The sequence below is a fragment of the Carlito syrichta genome, unplaced genomic scaffold, assembly GCF_000164805.1.
Source record: "Carlito syrichta isolate Samal-C Ts95f unplaced genomic scaffold, Tarsius_syrichta-2.0.1 Scaffold316264, whole genome shotgun sequence".
NCBI lineage: Eukaryota > Metazoa > Chordata > Mammalia > Primates > Tarsiidae > Carlito > Carlito syrichta.
In genome coordinates, this window is record NW_007260360.1 from 49,974 (window position 1) to 75,017 (window position 25,044).

General features: G+C 39.8%; 1 protein-coding gene across 1 annotated transcript in view; it reads left to right on the forward strand.

Annotated features, from left to right (window-relative positions):
- The first annotated feature begins 6,036 nt into the window (after positions 1–6,036).
- The window catches only part of PDE10A (phosphodiesterase 10A), a 261,276-nt gene continuing 242,268 nt past the window's right edge, over positions 6,037–25,044 (forward strand). Inside the window, exon 1 of the mRNA XM_021706971.1 lies at positions 6,037–6,289. Coding sequence (XP_021562646.1) covers positions 6,274–6,289 — 16 coding nt within the window. The 5' untranslated portion in view covers positions 6,037–6,273. The remainder of the gene's footprint in view (positions 6,290–25,044) is intronic.

Here is a 25,044-nt window from a genome sequence, read left to right on the forward strand (position 1 = left end):
GGCTGAGGCAGAAGGATCGCTGGAGCCCAGCAGGTTGAGGCTGTGGTGGCCGGGAGCGGCCACTGCACTCCAGTCTGGGCGACAGAGTGAGACTCCAACTCAAAAAAAAAAAAAAATAGCCTCTATCCATGAGAAACAGGATATTATAGGAATAAAGAGAAATGTAAGCAAGTAAGTACCATGGCATGCTCATAAAGGTGACATAGCACAGCAGGTGCTAGGAAGATTTAGAATCGAAGCCTGTCTCTCTCCGTGTATGGTTTTGGACAAGGGTGTTTCTCCTCACTCTCTGACATTTCTGACTTCTATTTTCTCATTCCTAAAATGGGGTAATTTCAAACTTCTATAAGCTGTAGATGACTTCCTACCTCATCAACACTGAATGAAACAAAGTGTGTGAAGCCGGAGGGAGGCATGGTGGCCTATGATGAATGATAGAATGTGTCTGATTTTGTCTTTCAATAGAAGAGTCACCTAGGGCTGAAAGGAAGGAGCCAGAAACTTGCTTGAGGGAAAAGGAGCAGGAAGGTTTTATGGAGGAGGTGATGCTTGAGATCTTAAACGAAGTTATTTTATTCTGACAGGAGGTAGGGGAGGGAGATACATGCCAGGATAAGGCAAATAACGTGAACAAACTGTGAAACTTGGGAAACAAGGAGAAATGCATTATTAGGAAAACGTGGGGCACTGCAGGAGCAGGGTGGGAACATTCTGTGTGGGATCCCTGGGCAGCCCACACTTACTCACTTCACTGCGCACCCAGGCCACACAGAACCACAGAAGGGTCGGCTCTGTGCTGTGGGTTCTGGAAGTGCAGAAGCAACATCAGAGACTGGAGGGAGTCACAGGTGAAGGGGGGGAAGCCAGCTGGCAAGCTGCTTCCAGAAGATGAAGGCTTAAATCCAGGCAGATGGAAAGGAGAGGACTGTTATCAAAGTTAAGGAGTTGACGTTGGCAAGACATGTTCCAGTTTAAGTGGAAGGAGTGAGGGACAGAGCCCAGGAGAGCTCCCGAGTTTCAGATTTGGTGGCCGGAGAGAAGTCTGTACTACAGATGGAGAGCGTAGAAAGAGGTTTATATTTTTGGTTTGCTTTTTAACTGTCAAGTTTTCTCTATAGGAATTGTTCACTTTAAAATCTCAACATGGAAAATGTTCAAAGTAAATGGAGAAATTCCACTACTGAATCACGACCCTGTTAGCTTTTCCCCTATACCTTTAAACATGTGTGTAATGGCCACCTCAAAAAGTGGTGTCTTTTGCAGTTCTGTTTACATTTGATAGCAGGGCATGAGCAGCTTTCCACAAGTTGCTTTTAAGACAGAGAGATCCACTTTCGTCATTAGTTAAGAGGATAAGTTGTATCTTATTCCATTTATGATAGCATGTTCTGCTTACTTCTTTGTTTACTTTTACAAGTAATATTGTCAAAGACACTCAAGTATCTATCTTTGCATACTTTTGACAGTATAGCAGCAGATTGTTTTAGACAGACAGTAAGTTCAGTTTAGTGCATGTAGCTTCTAAGGTAGCTAGTGGACAGTCTGGTGGGTATGCTAGCCAGGCATTTGGCCCAGCAGGGGCTGACATTTAGGAGGGGGGAGAACTGTAGTATTTGTGACTTACCAAAATGTGAATGGTACTTGAAGCTGTAGGTGGTGATTCATTTATTGAAAATAAATGGAGGGTCTGCTGTCCGCCAGATCCTGTACTATCCTTGGGATATAATGCTCCCTAACCTCCCAAAGCTTTACTGTAGACTCAAGAACACAAATAGCCACAAATTACTTCCCATGAAATGTTGTGGGAAAGGTTAAGAAGGGCTAGAAATGCATTCCAGAAAGGAACCCAGTTTTTAGATTAGGTGGTAGGGGCACACCTCCCTGTTTCTTAAGTCATACATCTTTCCTGGCTAACCCTAAATTTTTTCTTTATGTAAGTCTTGGTTGTTGCACTTTCCACATATCCTAGAAGGAGCATGCATTGTAAGATTTGGCTTAAACAAGTAGAAATAGTCCCGGTTTGGATGATAACGCATGCGTTTCAGTACCTGCTTCAGCAAATGGGGAGATGGTATTCGACTGCTTGCTTATGCCACCTCTGATTCATCCATTCCACGGTGGATAAACATTTATTGCCAGTTCTTTGTTATTATATCAGCTACTTCAGAAACAGCACATACAAACTTGAACTTGCTCTTCCTCTCCAGTTCTAACAGTGTTCTATTTCCAGGCATCAGTGTGTGTCCATGACTGCAGTGAAGTCACTCTGTGCTCAGGGTATGGCTTGGGCTCTCTCCAGGATCCTCACTGAAATCCTGTTTGTCCAGATCCCCATCAGTGATCTCAGCTGGATAATTTGGGAGGGACTTAGAAGAGTATCAAGAAAGAACAATGTATCTTAAGGACAAATGTTTTCTGGACGACTTTCCATTACTCAAAAGCCTTTTATTAGGATTATTTCTTATATTTTCATTAGAATGCCTTTCAGCTACAAGATGAGTTGTTAGAAGTGTCTTTTTGGCTATTAGATGTGATTTCTCTGATCTTATGTTTTAACTGTTTCTTGCTTAATAATGTGTGTTACAATTGCCTTGACCTGCAATCACTGAAGTACAAGGCTAAATTTGACACAGGATCGGCCAGTCTTTAAGGAGATGCTATGGGATATAGCCGCATCAGTCTCTTGCGTGGGTCCCTCAACGTGACTTGACAGCAGAATCGTGTGGAGGAGCTTCATAGCCCTGTCTGAGACTTATTCAAGCAGACTCTTTGGACAGTTTATCTTGTAAAAGATGCGCAGGGGCTGCCAAAGTTGGTTCGTGATATATCTGAAAAGGAGGCATATCATTAGTAATGATATTATACTTTAATGTAATTATTTTGTTCTTTTAAGAGTAAAATTTAGCCGGGCTCGGTGGCTCAGCCTGTAATCCCACGCTTTGGGAAGCTGAGGTGAGTGGATTGCCTGAGGCCGTGGGTTCGAGACCCACCTAGGCAACTTGGCATGACCTACGATAAATAAAAAAATTAGCCGGGCATGGTAGCACGTGCCTGTAGTTCCAGCTACTTGGAAGGCTGAGGCGGAAGGATCGCCGGAGCCCAGCGGGCGAGGCTGCAGTGGCCGGGAACGGCCACTGCATTCTCGTCTGTGCGACAGAGTGAGACTCCAACTCAAAAAAAAAAAAAAAGAGTAAAATTTATTTTTTTATCTTTCATCTTCTAAAATTTAACCTAATTTTGTTTGCATTGGGGGGGGAAACAAATCCTTATGCTATATAAAGTAGAATACAAACTCGATTAGACTGCATGCAGTCTTCCTTTTAATTAAAGCCTCCCACCTGTACAAGACATGATTTAGGAGCACTAGATTTTTGTGGGGCTTGTTCTTTTTGTCCTGTGGGTGCCCTCTTTATGAAAAAGAACACAAAACATCTCACTTTTGCAAATTTCAGACACACATGACGATGTGAGCTCATTGCAGGGTCATTCCCAGGACCCTGGAAGAAGCCTGTTCAAGTGCTGAGTCTTGAGACTTGGCTTCATGGCAAATCTGCCTGTTTTCCTTCCTCAAAATACTGTCTCCAGTTTTCACAGCACCTGAAGTCACACATTTGGAAGAACACGCCAGTGGTACATTTATTTATCTAGAACTCATCCATTAAAATGGAAATTCCTCTGAGAGAGACCAAAACAATGTGGCAAGTAGTTTGATTTTCCAGGGACCACATCATGGTGGGTAGCTGCCTCCTGGAGTGCAGTACTGGAAAGGGATGGGGAAGACTGGTGGTGATGGATGAACCACGGGGTAGTTATAGGTAGGAAGAGGAGGGTAGGGGGTCTTTGGGGGAGGGGGGTCCTATCTCTGCAGTTTGTTACCAGTGCCTGCCACCTTGGCACAAGCAATTTCATTGATGGTGTCACTTTCTTGTGTAGCTCACTGTCAAATCCTCTAAAGAATGCTGACATTGGGAAGTGATGACTTTTGGTCTTGGAAGGAAAAGGCTGAATAAAAAGACTTAGACCCAAAGACAAACTTGTCTTATCTATCTCTCTTGCTTAGCATATTTTGATCTTAATGTCAGCTTTAAAAATTATTGATTACAAAAAGTAGCTTTTCCCCTTTGCTTTCTGTCATCCAACATAATAATATTGTAAGCAAGATAGAGTTGGATTAAATGTTGTAGTGGTACGTACAACTCTTTAGTTATGGGACTCTATATTCAGGGACTTTGAGAGGAGGCTGTATAATTATAAACTATCATTAACTAATTAGATAGGCATGAGGGACCTACTGATTATTTAATGCACCTAAGAACAAATACATGAAAACATCAACAAACAGAAAACAAGCTACCTCACTAATCTATGTACATTTTCAGAAGCAGTAAAAAGTTATCTGTTAGCTAGGCTCGGTGGCTCAGCCTGTAATCCTGCGCTTTGGGAAGCTGAGGTGAGTGGATTGCCTGAGCCTGCGGTTTCGAGACCCGCCTGGGCAACTTGGCAAGACCTCATCTCTACAATAATTCAAAAAGTTAGCCGGGTGTGGTAGCGCACGCCTGTAGTTCCAGCTACTTGGAAGGCTGAGGCGGAAGGATCGCCGGAGCCCAGCAGGTTGAGGCTGCGGTGGCTGGGAGCGGCCACTGCACTCCAGTCTGGGTGACAGAGTGAGACTCCAACTCAAAAAAAAAAAAAAGTTACCTGTTAGCAGGTTCTTAATGTAAAAACGTCGGGGTGCTAGTAAAGACTAGGGAATTCTGAATGTACTTACTCTTGTGAAAGGAATTTAAAGGACAGGGCAATTGGGTCTTAGAGTACCAGCACCTGCCAATTCCTTTGTGTATTAGCTTCCTCATCTCTCTACCTCCCAGGGCTACAGTAAACATTACATATCATAATGCCATCAAGTCGCATAAAACATAGCAGCCACTCAATAAATGCTAGGAAATGATGTATAATACAGAACTGTTTGTAAATAAAAATGTAATTGTTACTGCATTTGAGTTGCTAGAGAAAAAATACTAAATCCTATTTAAACCTTTGAGCACTAGAGTTGTCTAATATTGCTCTCAACAGCAGACATACTTAAAAAATTACGTCCTTATTTGTAAGGCAGGAGTGGAGGGAATAGAGTAGGAGCAACATTTGAAAATATCAATTTTTGACTGTATTTGATACAGTCATGTTGGAATAGTGAAAGGCAGGTTAAGAGGCACTGCAGGTCCTGTGTGGGCACTTTGTGTCCTTGATTACAGTCTCAGGTCATCATGGAGTATACCCTGTGGGAATGAAAAGGTTTAATGAGGGAATATACGGATATATGTAGATCTGCGAGGGGGAATATCAGTGGGATGCAGACAGACAGAATGAGGGAGGAAACTGATGCCAGGGACGCCAGGATGCTGCTGGGGTGATGGGAGAGGGGAAGGGGCTCAGACGCAGCAACAAGCCTGGAAGAAATATGTGCAACGCAGTAAATGGAAGGCCACATCGGAACACTTACATATGCCTGTATGTGTACACACACACACACACACACACACACACACACACACACACACATCTGGTTTCTTGAATAAAAAGAACAAGCATCCTCAAAAGGCAACCGAGTTTCTCAGATTGAATTTTACCCTGCTGGTAAAACCTTACTTTACAGAGAGCTTATTCACTGCCATTTTCATAGACAATCGTCCTTTAGAGCCATGCACTAGCTCACCACTCTCCCTCTCCCAAGTGGTCAGGAACCTGGAAAGGCTGTGGGCTGTCTTGGCAGTGTGTCCCCAGCAAGTAGCGCTGAAAACCCGGCAAGTCTTCCGTGGTCCCGAGGAGCGAAGGTGATTGATAATAATGTGTCAGATTCTCATTTGGGGTGCAAAGCGTTGATGTGACAGAATGCCTTTTGCTGGGGATAGGAGTGTGAGGTGTGGTGAGATGAAAAGATTCCAGGGTCAGACCGTGATGTCACTGGAGAGTGGGAGGGGAGCTTGCACTTGGCAGTTGGAATCTGTTGGGAGGGTGGTTGGTCAATCTTTGGCCTGAGACAGCTGCGCAATGGGAGACCCCATCAGTGTGTCACCTTTGACTCCAGGTAGAAAGAAAGTAATCTAAGGATTTTTGCAAGTCCGTGTTTCCAGGGTAGTCTGTAAAACTGATGCCAAGTGGAGAAGTAAGGCTGCTGACGGGGCCAGGAAGGTCTGTTCACCATCTCTGGGCTGTTGGCCAGAGAAGTACTCCTGCTCCTGCCTATGACCGCAGCAGTCAACGATTAACTGTGGTATGGCAAGATTAAAGGGTGAGGAGGGTGCTTGTTTATATGATAATAACAACTAAGACTTACACAGCTCTGTGTACCAAGTTATTCTGCTAAATCTGTTTATAAAGACCCTGAGGTGTTCTAGAAAACTGTTGTATAATACTGGAACTTAATGGAGGCAAACCTGTGTTCCTAGTGAATGTGGGTTCAGTGATGGACACAGTAGCTTCAAGGGTTCCTCTGACTTTTAATTACTCCCAGAGGTCAGAAGAGAGAGACTAGTGAGAAACAAAAACAAAAACTGATTGTAATGAAATGTATCAGAAAGAAGCTTGGGAAGAGGTAGTTGGGAGAAGAAAAAGAGAAAACTATTATTCAGAGGTACTCTGCATTTGTGGAACAGAAAGAGTCACCCCTACTGCAAAGGAGTGAGCAGAGCAGGGCAAGGAGGGTGTACACGGGCTTCTTTCCTTAGAAAGGTGAAGCCTTGCCTCTTGGGACTGCTTTTTGTTTACTTGTTTTTGTATGCTTTTCTTTTCAGCAAAGCATTTATTACTTGCCAGAAATGCTGGCAGTCACAGTAGTGGAGAAGTTGGCTTACAATTCAATATGACTGTATCTTTTAGAATTCCTTCACGATTGTCCTATGACAAACCCAAGATTTCCAGGGGGAAATAGATTAGAATGTATTAGGACATCTGGATTTGAGTTAAGGCTACTTTGGGAGTACTGATGGTAGAGCTGTTTCTTACACTCTCTTGAGGGGTTGAAGAGGCAGTCTGGGTAAGGTAAAAAAGAGAACAGAGAGCATTCTGTAGAGAAAACTGGAGATCTTTTGCAGAGAAGAGAGATGATGAAATATTGCAATGAGAGTCACTGCAACTGACCCAAGAACTTTATCTCACTTAAGGCCCATCCCACAGCCACAGTCCCAGCTGTGCTAGTCCAGGGCCATAAATTGAAAACTTTCCTAACTTATTTGAAAATGAACAAGAATAGTGGAAATTTTTCTCTTTGAAAATTGATATGTGATTAAGAAGATAAAGAAGACTCCAAGGAACCATTTATTGAGCAATTATCATGTTCCAGGCAGTATATTAATTTTATGTGCATTATCTTTGTCAGTCTTCATGATAATCTTTATAAGATTGTTATTATCACCATTTTACAGATCTGAACCTTAGGATGTGTCCATCGCCCAAGGTCACACAGTAGGGATCATGCCTTTTGTACTCTGGTTATAAATGAAGGGAAGAACTCCCTTTTTCATGATATGAAACAACTTCTGCACTCGTGTTCGAAATTTGGAAAATTTTAAGCACAGTTTTGCTAAAAATATTTCCCACTTATTTTTCCCTTTTCAAAAGAAATCTTGACACATGAATTGTGTACTTCATATAACTCTGAAAAGTTATATTTTAAAGATCTTTTTGATAGTCTTTTGGCTTTATCTCTAAGGTCTGGAAATAAGGACAGAAATTAATTACTAGCAAAGTTTACTTTCAAACTTTGCATTAAAAAAATCCTACCGTTCTTAGATATATTTACATCACTGCTAAAATGTATGCTGGCATTGTATGACCTAACCAGCAAGCTGATGGGTTTGAGGTTTCTCCTCAACAAAAAGTAAGTGGAAAAAAAGTATTTTAAAATGAGACTTATGAGTGGTTTGTTGACCTGACTCATGCCACTGAGGGTGCCAGGAGACCAGAGACCAGGATGTTATCCATGCTAGTGTAGTTCTTGTTACCTTTCGTGTGTGGTTCATAAAGAGCCATCTTCTATGCCACTCTTCCATGTGGTCAAGCACAGCCAACCTCAGTGTCCTTTCTCCTCTTTTCCATCACACTAGCCTCACAGTCTTTTTTTCTATTAGCTTCTATTTACAGTCCATTATACATAAATGAGATTTAAGGGTCTATGAAAGACCAAAACTGTAAGCAAATCCATTATCATCCTGCTTTTTCTTGCCTACTTTAGTTTGATATTGCTAAGATCTTGTCTACAGCAATGAAGCTATCTGGAAGATTTAACTGCAACATGTAATGTAGGCATTCTATTTCTAAAGTGGATTTGTTTCTGCCCTCTAAAATGTATCCAAGCCTTTGTTTATGTGCTACATTTGGACTTATTTAAGGGAGTTTTCTCCTTCTGTTTACTGGTCATATTTAATATTATAAATAAGCCATGCTATCATTAACCAACCCAGATAACCTAAAGAAAAAAATATTTTTGTGGCTAAAATATGAGTTCTGTAAAGGAAAATGCTTGGGTACAAATACAACCAAAGACTTAAAGGCATACTTTCTTATATACAACTTAAGAATTGAGATATATTTGTGTCTAGTTCAGCATTAAAATCTGATTCGGCTATTACTACTTTATATTAGAAGTGGTTTAAAAAGAAACAAGCTTTGCTCTGTATGTGTGGTTTTGTCTTTTGTCATATTTATTTGTTTAACAGATATTTGGTACCTACTAGGTATGAAGTACTTTTCAGGCATTAAGAATATAGCAGTGACTGAACAGCTTTATAAAAACCACTGTCCTCCTGGATACCTACATTAGTGGGGAGGAGAGGTAAGATAGAAATAAATCAGTAAAATACATAGTATGTCAGACTGGTGGTAAGTGCTATGGGTGAAGGGTAACAGGGAATGCAGCCTTAACTTTAATTACTATGGGCAGGGAAGGCTGCACCAGGGAGGTAAACTGTGAGCAAAGATTCAGAGCAGGTGAACCATGCAGACAGCTAGTAACAAGAGTTGCAAGCAGAGGTAACAGACGCAAGTGCAAAAATTGGATTGGAGAGCATGGCTGGCATCTTTGGAGGCCCTGCAAGGAGGCCATGAGGGTAGAGGAGAGCAAAGGTCTCAGAAGGTGTTCAGGTCCCCTTGAAGGATTCTGCTGTTCTGAGGAAGACAGGAAGCCACTGAAGAGTTTTCAGCTGAGGAGCGACCTGACCTAAGAGCACTTTGGCCTGCTGGGCCAAGACCTGATATAGAGAAGTGTGGAAAGAGAAAGAAAAGTGAGAAGGCCAGTGACTGACCTGGCCTAGGAAAGTGGGTGGCTCAGGCCAGGGTGGGAGGGGCAGAATGGATGATATATAATGAGATTGTGGATACACTGTAATGGCATAGCCAACAGGATTTCACAATGGATTGGGTGTGAACCAAGAAAGATGCCAGGATGGCATCAAAGTTTTAGCCTAAGCAATTGGAAGAGTGGAGGATCAGGTTTAAGAGGAAAATCAGGTGTTTGGTTTTGGTCATGGCTAAGGTCTGAATGTTTGAGGTCTGAGCGTCCCTCCAAAATTCATATGTTGAACCTAATCACCAAGGTAATGGTATTATAATGTGGGGACACTAGGAGGTGATTAGGTTATGAGGTCTCCACCCTCATGAATGCTGTTAATGCCCTGATAAGAGGTCCCAGAGAACAGCATTTCCCCTTGGCCATGTGTACACCACAAAGTGTGCTGTCTATGAAGGCCTCACCAGACATGGAATCTACTGGCACCTTGATCTTGGACTGCCCAGCCTCCAGAATAGTTAGCAATGAATTTCTTTTGTTTATAGATTACCCATTCCAAGGTGTTTTGTTACAGCGGCCTGAACAGACAAGACAGACATGTTAATTGGCACTATTGAGTTGGTTTTTTGCTATACTGAGATAGAAGTCTGGGTGTTAAAAGCTAATTAAAATGAGAACTGATTTTCATTTGAGGCTGTTACAGCGGAACATGATCATTCATTTCATGGATATGTCACATGGTTGATGCTATTCATTTAATAGACTGGAACATAAAATGGTAACAACGTTTAATTTTGGTGGTTCTACAGGCCAATCATGATTAACTTCGCAGGTATCCATCCGCATGATAACTGGGCCAGTTTTCTAGACTCTTAACATAGCCAAAGACTTCTAGCATCTTTTCTAAAACAGTGCTATTGCCCACTTTGGTGGGGAAGTAGGTTGGTTTGGATTTCATAAGAGGACTGATACAGAGACAAGCCAGCTAAAAGAGGAAGGACTGAGGCCAGGCAGGTCAGCTGCTAGTGTTCAAGGGAGCAATCTATATGTGAGGTTACCTGGACCATAGACCCAGCAGTGGCTAGGACTGCCAGGCTCTTGCACTCAAAGTAATCTGGGTTTTAGAATCAGATTATGTTAGGATCAAATTCCAGCTTTGCCAGTCACTACATACTTAACATGGAGAAAGTTGTCTAACTTCTCTGAATTTCTGTTTCTTCACCTGTAGATTGAGGATAATAATGTCAAGATTTGGAACTTGTATACTATATGAGACTTACCTTCTGCCGTTCGTTTAAGTATACTTCTTCAAATTATGCAGGAGTGTATGGTTCTCTGGCTTGTACAAATTTCCATTGCATCATTTGTCGTTTCTATTTTCGGTGATGCCGAATTTGCTCACTATGCTCAGATGGTGTCTGCCAGATGTCTCGACTGTGGAGGTATTTTTTTCTCTTTAGTAAGGAGTAATCTGTGGAATAATTCTTTAAGACTTTGTGAATACCATATTTCTCAACACTGTACCCATTCAGTAGTTTTAGCATTCATTGATGATCTTTGCCTGAATTATTATTTTGGGGTCTACAAAATTATGCTTTTTGAAAAAATTCAACTATTCTTTCTATTGTTGAAGCTTGAATTCTTCTTGAATTTTAAAAGAGCTTCCCTTCCCCCACTTCCCCATCCTCCCACTTTTTTGTTTTGCTTTGTTTTGGGTATCATTATGGCATATGGATTCATTTTATAGTTAGCATTAAATCACCACTTTGACTCTTTTTCCTTTATATTTAATGTGCTATAATCTATTACTGTATTTACTTCTGATCCTCAAATTACCCCAGGTTTGCCCAGTATAAGTTCTTTCAAACATTTCCTTAGTCCTTTTCACTTGTCTTCAATAGCCTTAGAAACTTTCTTGGTTTTCCAGTACAAAATTCTCTATATTTAATTTATGCTTTTTCACAGACCTGAAATCAGCCAATTTTCCAAGGAAATCTGGTTCCATTCCACACAGAATGGTATTTAGTAGCTAAAATCTGAACACTAAGTGTGCTCATTGCAACTTTGGTGTTACTTCTTCTGAGCCATTTCACTGGATAAAGCTAGGACACATATATGTAAGTGACCACATATGTAATGCTATCTCCAACTCAAATCCAGTACCATAGGTTCTTTCTCACTAGGAAAGACATTAAAAAAAAAAAAATTACAAGAAAGAATTGGCATAGAAAGCAATTACTTGAAAGCTTATGTATTACAGATTAGTATGATTAAGTAAGAATCTTGTCATATGGTACAAGTATTAATATTGGTCATCTAACTTGTGGGCTATGATAGAACAAGAAATCTGTGGAAAGCTTTCATTGTTTTTGGAATCTTGACTGGATTTTGCATCTTTATTTTACTCAGAATGACCTACAGGATTCATAACTTCAGTGTCCTTACAAGACGGATAGTTTAGAATATTTACCATTTTAAAATTTTTTAACAAGTTATAATAAAATCTTTATTAAAACATAAATGTTTACTAACAAGGCTTTAAAGAAATTGAAATGTGAGTAATATAATGTCTTAGTATTAGCTGCAAACTTTGCTGATATAATGGTCAATGCATGCATTGTTTACTGATAGCTTCTTTTTAAAGTCTATAGTAGTAGCCCATAGTTGTGCTAGTTTTGATCATATTAGAATACTGACTCAGCTGGGCGTGGTGGCTCAGTCTGTAATCCCAACACTTTGGGAGGCCAAGGCAATAGGATTGCCTCAGCCCAGGGGTTTAAGACCTAGCTGGGCAACTTGGTGAGACCTCGTCTTTACAATAAGTTACAAAAAAATATTTGGGCATGGTGGTGTGCATCTGTAGTTCCAGCTACTTGGAAGGCTGAGGAAGAAGGATCAGATAAGCCCAGCAGGCCGAGGTTGCGGTGGCTGTGAGCAGAATGCCACTGTACTCCAGCCTGGGTGACAGAGTGAGACTGACTCACAATTAAAAAAAAAAAAAGAATACTGACTTATATCATCAACTTTCTTAGTTGGGACACCCTGAATTTTAAGCTTATCCTATCTATGTAAGGATTTTAGTTAAAATTGATTATGCTGTGAAAATGGTATTTTGTATGTTAGTATAACATTTTTGTCTACATGTATTTAAAAAGGGTATTTGATCTATATGTGATGAACATGTAATATAGCCTTTTAAATAAAAGGACCAATGAATGACTAGGTCAGCTCTATGGATTTTTTAGTTTCTTCTTTGGTGAAAAGCATAAAATCCTTTGAAGGAAATGGCAACTAGATTATATTCTTACCTTGTGTTGGGCTAACATACATTCATACATCTTGAAGAATTGTTTAAGCTCTTGGTTTTGTGTGTCCCAAGTGTAAGGTGAATTTGACATTGCCTTTTGGCCAAGACTGCAGAGCAGGGCAGGGCCAGATGAGTAATGCTTGCAGTGGTTCAAATCTCGGGTGACCCATTCCATACAGCCGTGGTTCTTGTTATTGGAAAACCTGGGCTTTGAAGGAGAGACAGCAGCTGGTACAGAACGTTTACTACAATGGAGCAGAGCAGAACAAACAAAACAATAAACAAATAATTTCTATATTGACACCAACTATATAATCACACTAATTTTATTTCAAATGTAATACTTAAACCTATTCCAGGTTCTGCCTTCAAAGAATAACAAAGGCACGTTGATAATGCCTGTCAGGGAAAATGTATGATATCCATTCAGCAACTTTTTGGGCTGATCAAGAAAAGTCCCTTTGTGCAGGACTTTTTTTTTTTTTAACCATGCTGTCTACTTTATAGTGAGTTATGTTTGATGTTTTAATTTCCCATCTTTCATGCCACCCTCTGCTCCTCCTTTGCTTCCCAATAAAAATACCTCTTCTCCCGTTTTGCTTTCATAATCCCGATGACTAATATAATACAATGAGATCGTATCTGGGCAAAGCAACTCTGTCTCATTTTCTATTTAAATTCTCATTTAAATGCTTTGTTAATTGAGGGGAAATAACTACAAATCTGTGATGTCATCATGGCTGATGTAGTTGAGTTAAATGTCTAGGCTATTTTTTAAAAAACAATCGTTCTTTAACTTATGCCGTTTTTTAGTGTCTACCCAAGCACATTATAAAATTTAAAAAGGAGGCTATACTGTGACTAGTATATAATAGGCATTCAAAATGTATTTCTGGGTAAAAAGTAAAAGCAAATTCTCTTCACAGTTGATATAAATTTGCATGATGGGTCAGTGTGACTCAATAAGTATTTCCAGACATGTGACTCTGGAAGCAGACAACTTTAGTTTGTTGTTTAGCCTGTAGTTCATATATTGCAGGTATGTTATTTAACTTGGGCTAAGTAGTCTGGACTGAAAATCTGGGTCCGTGACTCTTTTCAAATTTATAATTTTTCTCATACATCCACTGAACTTTACTCCCTTCCTGCCTTCTTTCTTCTCTCCCTCCCACCTTCTCTCCATTCACTCAACAACAAACATTCCTAGTGCCAGGCACTTTTCTGTGTCAGGGGTAAATGGAATTAATTTAAAACGTGAATAAAATGAATACCTGTGTACTCACAAACCAGCCCAACAAATAGCAATTTGATCCTCAAAGTTAAAAAAAAGAGAAGTTCTAGTGTTTATTTTTGATTATCTTTTTTTAAATTTAAAGCTAAATGGAAATAAGAAAATAAAACATTTTCTTAAGTTTTAACCAATATATTTTTAAATTACAGTAACAAATCCTTTACGAGAATAACTAAAACTGGAAAATTTATGTGGAGGTCATGTGTGCTGAGTTCTATAGGGAACACAGAGCCAAACAGACAGAGACCTCCTTGAACTGATATTTGTTGTCATCTCAATTAACCCTTTTCCTGTGTCTTGTCCAGTAAACAGAACTAGAAGCTTTAGAAAGGCCTATAATATTTTAATGGCACAGCTCTGTATGTTTGGAATTGATGTAATATTTTATTTGTTGGACTTCAGCAATTTGCATGTTTACATATTAATCTGTTAAATTGTCAGTTTTGTGCTCATGGCTGATTTGAAAAGAACTAGTTTCTTAGTGATTTAATTGGATGAGTGAATATGTGGAAAATAAAGATATTTAAAAAGCTACATTATAATGCTTGTTTTAAATATCTGTTGTGTACTTCCCATGTATTAGGGCTAAGCTGGAGTCTTCACATACATCATCTCATTTAGCACTCACAAAACCTGCAGTGTGGGTGGGAAACTGTTCATCAAGTGGTGACATTGGTGAGTGGTGGAGTTGAGATTCTGGCTCACATCTGTCAGATCCTAGAACCTACTTGTCCTTCACAACTAGGAGGTCACAAACTTGTGTATTTAATGGATAACATATTATTTTTCTTAAAATAGGAGGATATAGGTTTGCCACCTTTTTTTGCTAAGAATATTAAAAATTAAATGATCATTATTTCATTTCAAGAAGATGGTTTGATACTCTGATCATAGTAAGACACCATCTTAGCATAAAGGATAGCCCTTTACATAGACTAAACTTAGTTTTATGAAAGACTTATTACAAAGAGCTGTGCACGTCTCACTCTTCAGGTAAATACAGCACTGCCTGTTCCATCCTGTACTGCTTTATCCTCCAAATCACATTTTGTTCAGTTAGGGAAGGGCTTCCCTGAGGCTGGTGGCAAAATGAAGAACATCATCGATGAAAAGGTAAACCTCAGAACCCAGAAACTAGAGTTCATTTTGTAACTATCAGATTCTACATGCATTCCTCATACGGTATTTTTGGCCTGTATCTACTATGCAAGCCTCTGGGGAAGAAATGATGTGTGAGATTGTGTTTATTCAATATATGGACCTGTATTATTACTAGGGATTGTTTAATTGATAAGGTGAAATTAAAGGACATTGAAAAATTCCCATATTTCATGTATTTTCACGGAATAGTGATTGGGAACTTGAACATATGGCATGTTTTTCTTAAAGACAGGAATTTTTTTAAAAACCGATTTTACTAAAGAAGTCACAGAGACTCATTTTCCTATTTATGAAAGGATCTCTCGTTCTCTCTCATGCAGCACATGCACACACACAGTTTCCTAGACACCTTTTAACAGATGAGAAAATGTAGCTTAAGTGTAGCTTGAATGTAGCTTAGCTTACTCATTTTTGGAATATATCTGAAAGTACTGACTTGAAGGCAGGGGACCCAGTAAAATAACAAAGCTCACTTTATTTCTCTCACTCTCCAAAAGTTTAATACTCCTCCCCCGATCATCTTTCTCTAATATTAAAATGGGGAGGGAAGGTATTTTCCTCTAGAGTAAATTATAAGAATAACAACTTAGTTTGAAAGGTATAGATATATAGTTAAAAATTCCTATCCCTATTTTTAGAATATATACCAATATTATATATAACCTTAAGAAGAGAAATTTTTGGTTGATGAAATATGAAAATATAAAAAGATATGGAGAAATATAAAGGTTAATATTAGTTAAAACAGAATAGAGTCACCTAGTTTTATAGGTGACAAAAGCAAAATTTAAAGCATTGTAACGAATGTTGTTTTCAGTCGCTGGATCTCTGAGCCTTCCATGGCCCTGATAGCCAACAAAGTTTTCTGTGTGCAGAGACCTTTAACTTTCAAAGACCAAAAATAATTGTTCTTCTTTCCTGAAAGATGTAAAAATTATATCTGCATATATTTTTTTTTAACAGTACTTTCCCAAAGTCCTTATATCTTAGTTCTTCTATCATTATCAATTAGGTAAACAGGAAAGGATGATTTACATCTTATATTTAGAGAAACCTCCCAAATACTAGGTGGATCTGGAATCTGCTAATTGCTAGGTTTCTTCCAATTTTTACTTGATGAAACATGCAATGATTAAATTTCCTATCATTCTTACGAATGTTAATAAAAATGAAACAATGAATTAAATGAGAAATTCTTTTGTCCACTCAGGGAATAAATGATACAATTTTACAGCAGCAACAACAAAAATAATAACAACTTGCCCCCATGTAGGATCTGAGAGCCTAAGGAAACCACCCATTTTGTTTTCCTTAAATTGCTTAAATTGCTGCTAAGGATGAGATATAAAACTGTTAAGCTGAAATTTGAGAGCTGGGTTTTGGGATGTAACTTTCTTCTTGAATTGTTCATTGTTCTGATTGCTTTCTCCCCACATATGACTTCAGAAAGTTTGTGCTCTTCCCTTCTTTCTTTATTTTCCTTCCCTTCTTCTTGTATGCTTGACCTATTCCACAAATAGGTCCTCACCCAAGTGGTACGGTAAGAACAAGACAAAAATCTCTGCCATCAAGAAGCTTACATTCCAGATGCCTTTTTTCTTTCCCTTCCCATTTTCCCGCTCTCCTGTTTTAGAATTGATCTCCCTCTGTGATACTGATTTAGTGTTATAATTCCTTCCTGCAGAATGTGAATGGGCACCCACAGTATGCAAGATGGTGATTCCAAAGTTTCTCCTACTTGAAATTTTCTTGCATGCTAAATCCCCTCTCAGATTTTAAGCCCCCAAAACTGTCTTTTGTCATTAGCTCAGGATCTTTTCTCAAGTAAATATAAAAAAAATACATAAGAATGACTGCTCTAAAACAGACAAAAATAACAAAAAAGAAAGACTGCTTAGATAAAATTAATCACCAAGTTCTAGATGTTGGCTTCCTTTCAGATTTCAAACCAAGGAAGTGAATTGGTATTTCAACTTTTGAAGCCAACAGTCTTGTGAAAAGTCAGTTAAAGTATTAAGAATCACATTCTTGGGTAGCTTCCAGACCTTACTTGCAGTTAAGACTCCTTAGTAAGCTGCAACATAGTAGTATGATATAGAATTTTTTTTTTTTACAGTCAGGTTCCAAGTATTTAAGTTATCATTTGGCTCTTCTGTATGTTATCAACATTTTAAATTAGGGATTCACTTTCTTTCTTTGAGGACTTTTTGTGTATAGTATTAGTTGTCTTCTGGGACCTATTTGCCAAACCTGATTAGGGACTTGAAGAAATGGATGTAGAAAGAGAAATATTGAAGAGTTATGGATTTCATATTTTAAGTGGCTGAGGGAGGGAGGACACCTTATCTATTGGTATCTGAATAAGAATTAAATTTTCAAAACTAGTTTTACTTGTGCAGTAACTTAATGGAAGCATGTACTATCTTAATCTTTCTCCACAATGTTATCTTATTCCCAGTTCATCGTCAACAGGAAGGAAGAAGCTGAGGTACAAAATACAATTTTAAAGAGTTTAAAATAAAGAGCTGAGCCTTGGATGACTATTACCAAGTAATCTTAGATATGCGCTCTGCTCCACCTTTGTTACAAGCAGATTTTTAAAAGGGGTCAAGGAGTGAGCTGACACAAAGTTGTTTGCCAGGAGTTCTCATGGTCTGCAGAAGAATTAGTGAGGGTTGTGCATACTGCACCAGGGGATGAGTCCTAGTGGCCAACGGTATGGCGGGGTCACTGCTTAGTTAATCTACAGCTCCTTATGGCAGCAGGGAGTCTGGAGTCCGTGTAGCAAGCACTTCAAGAGGCGGTACTTAGCTCCGTGGGAAGTGGGATACGACTGCTCCCTCTCCGGGTCTGATAATTTAGAGGAGGCTTGCTTTCTTCAGAGATGTTTCTTTTCTAGATTTTATTATTAAGCACCTATATTAGTTTCCTGTGGCTGCTGTAACAAATTCAAAACTTTGTGGCTTACAGTCACAGAAATGTGTTCATTGTCTGGGAGAAGAGAAATCTGAAGTCAAGGTATGGGCAGTTCTGCACTCGAGAGGCCCTAGACTTGCCTCCTCCCCCACCTCTGCAGGCTTCAGGTAATTCCAGCCACTCCTTGGCTTCCAGCAGCATCATTCCATTCTGTCTCCACCTTCACATTCCCTTTCCCATGTGTCTCTCAAAATTCCCTCTGCCTTTCTCTAAATATACATGTGACTGCATGTAGGGCCCACCTAGATGATCAAGGACACTCTCCTTTATTTACAGTCAACTGATTGTGGTTGTTAATCATATCTACAAAAATACCTTCACAAGAACACCCTGAGTAGTGTCTGAATGAATAACTGGGGATATTGGACTAGGCAAGTTTCCACATAAAAGTGACCAGCTCATCCCCATCAACTTGGCACTCATATACATCTTCTGAAACTATACTTAATCTCCAAATAAAGACAACAACAAAGTCATACTTCCATATAACATGACGCAACTATCCCACTTACAATTAAAAAAATGTGCTAACCATTTACCCAGAAGAGGATGCAGAAGTTCTTGGTTAGTGTGTTCTTTTTTCCTTAATATTCTGAAGCTTTCTGTGATATAAAGTTAACTATTATTAATTTGTCTTCTGTTACATGATAAGGGGACACAAGAGGGAAGAAAACAATATTTGCTTAAAAATTTATACAGAAATACTCATAATAAAATAAGAAATGCTCATAACAACCACAGCCCTAATTTCTGAAACTGTCCACTTGGCCATTGCTGGTATTTCCAACTACCGTCTTCCCATAGTCATTCCATATTCCCTTTGCCCTCAGGAAGCGCCTCAGCTGGTCATGGTTCTTTGTCTGTAGGGCGACCCAAACCTTCATTCCCGAGTGGCCTGGCTCATAACAGTTCTGCCTGAATTCGGTTGGTGGTTTTCCATGGCCTTTAATCACAGAGCATGACAGCACGAAGAGATGCCCTAAGCGATCCCCTGCATTCCTGACATGCTCTTCCTTGGCTCCTTTGTGTAGCTGACAAGCAACCAGGTATTCCTGTGCTTGATTAGGATAAGGGGACAAACAAAAAGTAACACTTAAGCTTTTGTTCATTTACTGGGACTGTGCAAGCAAGAGACACAAATGGTGCTGGTTGTCCAGGGCCCCCTACCCCCACAGAATGGTGCTGGGTGGGAGTGAGGTGGATCCACTCAGATGGGGGACTCATTTCACTGCTGTGGAGTCCCAGACTAAAGGGCCTGCCTCTTTATAGGCCTGTTGGCTGGGGAAGGAAGGACTAGGCAAAGAAAAGCACTGAGGCAAAGGGGATAGAAAGGTCTTGCTTGACCTAGGCCCCAGTAAGTCTGTTGAATGGTGATGCCTGGACAGGAGGGAAGATATGTGCTGGAGCGTGGCTGGCCCAGGAGCCGGGGGAGCCCCACTGCTTGACTGTAACTCCTGTTGGAAGACTTCAGTGCGCCGACTGTGCACTGAGTCTGATGTGGGTGGGGACAGCTTTTCCCCAGGAGTGCTGCCAGGCAGTGCTTTGTACTTGCCTATGTTGGACCTGAAAGATCAAACAGAGACTTCGGGCTTAGAGTCAGCCTCCTCCGTAGCAGCAACCCAGTTTCCTCTGGGAACTCAGGCTCAGTCCACCCCAGCCAGGACAGGAACTCCCTTCATTGCCTATTGATTTAAAAGCCTTGGGAGCCCAAAGGGGCTGGATGGCAGTCTCAACTTCCAGTTCAGTAGAGCCATTGTATCTTCTAGTGGAAACATTCCTCTCTTTAAAACCTTTCGCCAGGTGTGGTGGCTTACACCTATAATCCAAGCACTTTGGGAGACTGAGGTAGGATTGCTTGAGCCTAGGAGTTCAAGACCAGCTGGATAATATAGTGAGACCTCGTCTCTACAAAAAGAAAAAGAAAAAAAAAAATTAGCCAAGCATGGACGTTCATTCAGCTACTTGGTACTCAGGAGGCTGAGAAGAATTGCCTGAGCCCAGGAGGTCAAAACTGTGGTGAGCCATGATCGTGCCACCGCACTCCAGCCTGGGCAACAGAATGAGACCCCCAACTCAATTTAAAAACAAAACAAAACAGAACAAAAAAACAAAAAGGAAACTAAGACCTCATGACCAGGAGCAACAGAGCACAAGGTTGTGTGGGGCAGGACATTTTGGTAGTAGATCACTAGGAGTAATATTGAGTGGTACCATACCCATTTCCTTCCCCTCTCCCTTGATTCCTGCACCCATGTGTTGTGGCTATGAGAGAAATAGAACCATATATTTGATGCTGGTTTAGGGCATAAACAATCTCCCACAGGACACTGCCCTAGCCCTGTGCCAGCACCTACCTGCTGCTGAGTCTTCAAATGCCATTTTTCTGTTCTACTGAGCCAGTTGCTTTAGGATGATGGGGACACAGTTTGACCAGTGAATTCCATGACCATGGGTCCATATCCACACCTCATTTTCTGTGAAGTTCCTTGATTATAAGGAATACTGTGTGGAATTCCTTGATACTGAGTACATTTAAGGTCCACTTGGATAATAACAGGGAAGTACCTCCTCTTAAGTTCTTTAACTTTAATCTCATCTTTTTCCATATAAGGTAATATTCACAGATGCCAAGGATTTGATGTGATTATCTTTGGAAGGCCATTTTTTTTTTTTTTTTTTGGCTTACTGCCATAGCTGACTCTAACTTACAAACTGTTGAGAAGCAGTAAGATTGAGAGGTAGTAGGGAACAGGTGTTAAAGAGTAGGAAGTCTGAAGGCACACTAATTTTTTTGAGACACAATTCAGGTACTTATTTGCTGTGTAAACTTGGCAAGTTACCTCACTTCTTAATTCTATTTTCCTCTTTGGTAAAATAAGGATAATAATTTATCACAGGATTATTTTGAGGATTAAATGAATTAGTATATAAGACGTGTAATGCCTGAAACATAGTAGGCACTCAACAAATATTGACTAATACTACTGCAAGTGTTGGCCCAGAAAAGCTTTGCATAATTCAAGCAGCTGTGGAGGCTGGTCCTTGTTGTGAACATACTGGACATGTTTTGTTTTTGTTGATGAAAGTTTGCTGAGTTATTTGTCACTTGAAGAAATACTAGTAAGACACATAGGAAAAATAGCTGTGTGTGTTTGGGCGAGGAATATGGTGGGAGTGAGACTTTTTAATACTTACATTTTATATTTTAATTTTTGTATAACAATATGAAAATGACAAGTAAATAATAAAGTTCAAGAGATGAACATTCATAAGTAGAGGATCATCTATACTTGTCATGAGTATAAGACAAGCTAATAAGAATCCCCAAAGGATGAGACATTAGTTTTTGTATTGTTGTTGTTGTTTTGTCCCTATGACTCATGAATCCATGTTGTTTCCTTTGGTATGTAGTGATTTTGTCCCTTGAATCCAATTTTTACATTCAGTATTCTTTCTTAGTAATTTTCCACTTAAATTTTATTGGTTGTTTTATTTTGCTTTTAAACAGAGGTAGATTTATTTTATTTATACTTGACAATTATATCACCTGATATGAGCTATACCTTAGAAGAACATACTTAATTTGAAATACAGTCCTTTAATTAATTTGTTATTAAACTGATATGGAAATTATATGATTATATAGTGATTTAAAACATATGCTTCTGTATAGTATACTTAAGGTCTTGCCATACAGTTTTTAAAAAATGTGGTTGTGTTTTTTAACTCTGCATCAACTATAGATGAACACTTTTGTTATAGCTCACTGAGTTTGTACTGTATGGTACTGTATTTCTACATACCTTACTAAGCTCCATAGTGACTACTCAAACAGCCCACATGGAGAAATGTGCTGTTGTGGTGAACAACTGCCTTAAAATATCAGTGCTACACTTCTGTGTATTGTTTTATATTTAAACAAAAATTCAGTTATGCTTGTTTAAGCTTCACAAAGCCCTGGGAAGTAGGTGGGCCAGGCATAGCTAATATTATTATTATTATTTTTTTGGAGACAGGTACCTACTCTGTCACCCAGGCTGGAGTGCAGCAGTACAATCATAGCTCACTGCAGCCTCATATTCCTGGATTCAAGCAATCCTCCCACCTCAGCCTTCTTTGTAGCTAGGACTACAGGTGAATGCCACCATGCCTGGCTAATTTTTTAATTTTTATCTTATAAAGATGGGGTCTCTCTATGTTGCCTAGACTGGTCTTGAACTACTGGCCTCAAGTGATCCTTCTACCTTAACCTCCCAAAATGCTGGGATTACAGGTGTGAGACCTGTGCTAGGCCTTGCTGTTATATATCTTCACCGCCTCTTTCTGTTTACCTGCTTAAAAGTCTGAGACCATGTTTTTGTCATCCTCAGATTTGTAGTATCTAGCATATTGTTGGCGTGCAAGAATAGTTACTGACTGTATAAAATAAGTATATGGTTGGATCAAGCAATAAGGAAAATCACTAAAATTAACTTTCTTGGCAAGCATATGTGGTAAGTAAATTAAATAATCAGACCTAGAAACCAAGTTGTTAGACTTCTAGTCCAATGTTCTTCTCAGAACAACTGACTGATTCCTATTCTCTGCTTTAAATATGAAATCAGTTTAAGGCTACTCAAATGTTTTATGGCAAACAGAACAAGTTAATACTCAGCCCAATAAGGATTTAGAACTTTGTTCATCGGAATATTCAAAGCAAAATCCTCAAACCTTAAGAGCTTCAGAAACACAATGTTGAGACATTATTTGGTCTGTTTATCATAAGTTTTAAACAAAATGCTTACCCTCTAGTCTTGGTGAGTTTAGGCTACTATAACAATTACCATAGGCTGGGTGATTTAAATAACAAACATTTATTTCACACAATTCTGAAGGTAGGGAAGTCCAAGATCAAGGTCCCTGCTGATGCACTTCCTGGTGAGGGCCCTCTCCTTGGTTTGCAGATGGCTGACTTCTTGCTGTATTCTCACATCGAGAGAGAAAACTTTTCTCTCTCCTCTTTTACAAGGACATTAATCTCTCTCTCGTTTCTCTCTCTCTCACATCTTTTACGAACATACTAACCCAGGCATGAGGGCTCCATCCTCATGACCTAATCCCGCCCCCAACCTTACCTCCAATTATTGTCACATGAGGGATTAGGGCTTCAACATATGAGTTTTGGGGATACATAAGCAGTTCATAGTACTATCACTCCATCAAATCATGGTGAGGTTCCCATTAGTATTAAATAGCCCAGACTGTACCTCTCAATAGGAAAGAGTTATGTTGACAACTGAATATTTTTATGAGTGGTAAAATATATGGCAGGTTAGAATTAAAAAGACTGACAGGCTTTATCACCTCATATTTCTCTCCATGGTGTCATCATAATGGATTTAAAAAGATAATTAATAATTATTTTTATCATGTATTTTTCTAATTTAATGTGTTAAAAATTGCCTAATTTAGCATGTTCAACATTGAACCTACCATATTCTTTCTCATTAGGTAGTTATGGCATACATATAGTTACCCAAGCTTGAAAGCTGGCACTTATCTTTATTCTCATTCAGTACTCCCTACCACGTTCAATCAATCAAATACATCTTGCTGATTATTTTTCTTAAATATTTCTCAACTGCATCCTCACTGCCCTATGTGAACATTTTTTCCATAAAACAGTCTTCACTAAAGTCATATGGATGTTGCAAAAACTTATAGTAAACATCTGAGCTAGAATACAAGGCACTTGGTAATCTGGCTCCTTCATTAATTGACAAGAACCAGTCTCATTTCTGCCTCTTTACCTCATCTTAAAACTTTGGCACTATCAAATTATTTGTAGTTCCATGCATGCCCCATGCCTTTCTTGCATCCTTGTATTCCTATGAAATAATATCTTTCTGGAATTTCAAAACCACTTGCTTTATTAATTTCTTCTCATTAACACTCAATTTAGATGTCATTTCCAGAAGACATATCTCTGACTCATTCCTCTTCATGGTTCTCTCCTGATCCCCAGTATTGGGTTTATTTATTCAAACATTATTAAATATTTATTGCATATCTACTATGGGCCAGACACTATTCTGGATGCTTGTGATACACCAGTGAACAAAAGATTCACTGGTAGCTCTGGTGCACCTGCTCATTGCTGGGACCCACGTGATTTTGAATGAAATGAAGCAGAGGCTTCCTGCCCACATTCAGCTCAAGTTCAAGGCTCACCTGAAGGGAATCCCAGCAGGGACCCACAAGTAGGTTCTCCCGTGGGTGCTTGTCCTTGGCCAGGGTGAAGAGACAGACCAGGAAAGATGGTGCAAAGCTGACTAGGTGGGGTCTGTGTTTAGGGTGTTTCTGGTTTTGTTTTAGTTTTTATCCCATCCTCCAGCTGTGAGCCCTGGACTCTAGGCCTTCAACCTACCTAGGCTGTGGGAAGATTCCCGCTGACCTTGGGCTCCTCGTGGTTGCAGCGGGAAGCAAGCGGGAGGCGCTTCTGGGTTGGGCATGATGTCACCGGAAGTGCCCGATACCCTTGTGTGTGCCTGTGCCGTGGCAGTGCTGGATTGCAACAGAGGCTGCTGGAGCGGCAGTGGCTGCGAGGGTGTGGGTCTCTGGTTGGGTCTTGAGGGGGGCGGGGGCTGGGAAGTGGCGCTCGGTGACTCGCTGCAGGTTGGCTGCGTGTAGGAGCTCGGGGGGGGGGGTGGCAAAAACTGGATGACTTAAAACAATAATAATTTATTTTCTCACTGTTTTGGATGCCAGAAGTCCAAAATCAAGGTGAGAGCAGGGCACATTTCCTCAGAGGCTCTTGGGGAAATACTTTCTTGCCTCGTCTAGCTTCTGGTGACTGTTGCCATTCCTTGGCTTCTGGCCCATCACTCCAACCTTTGCCTCTGTCTTCACACTGCCTTCACCTGTGTGTGTCTTTTCCTCTGTGTGCTTATCTTGTAGAGATATTTGTTATTAGATTTTGAGTTGACTCAGCTAATCTAGAATTATCTCACTTCGGATTTTTTTGTTTACATCTGTAAGATCCTTTTT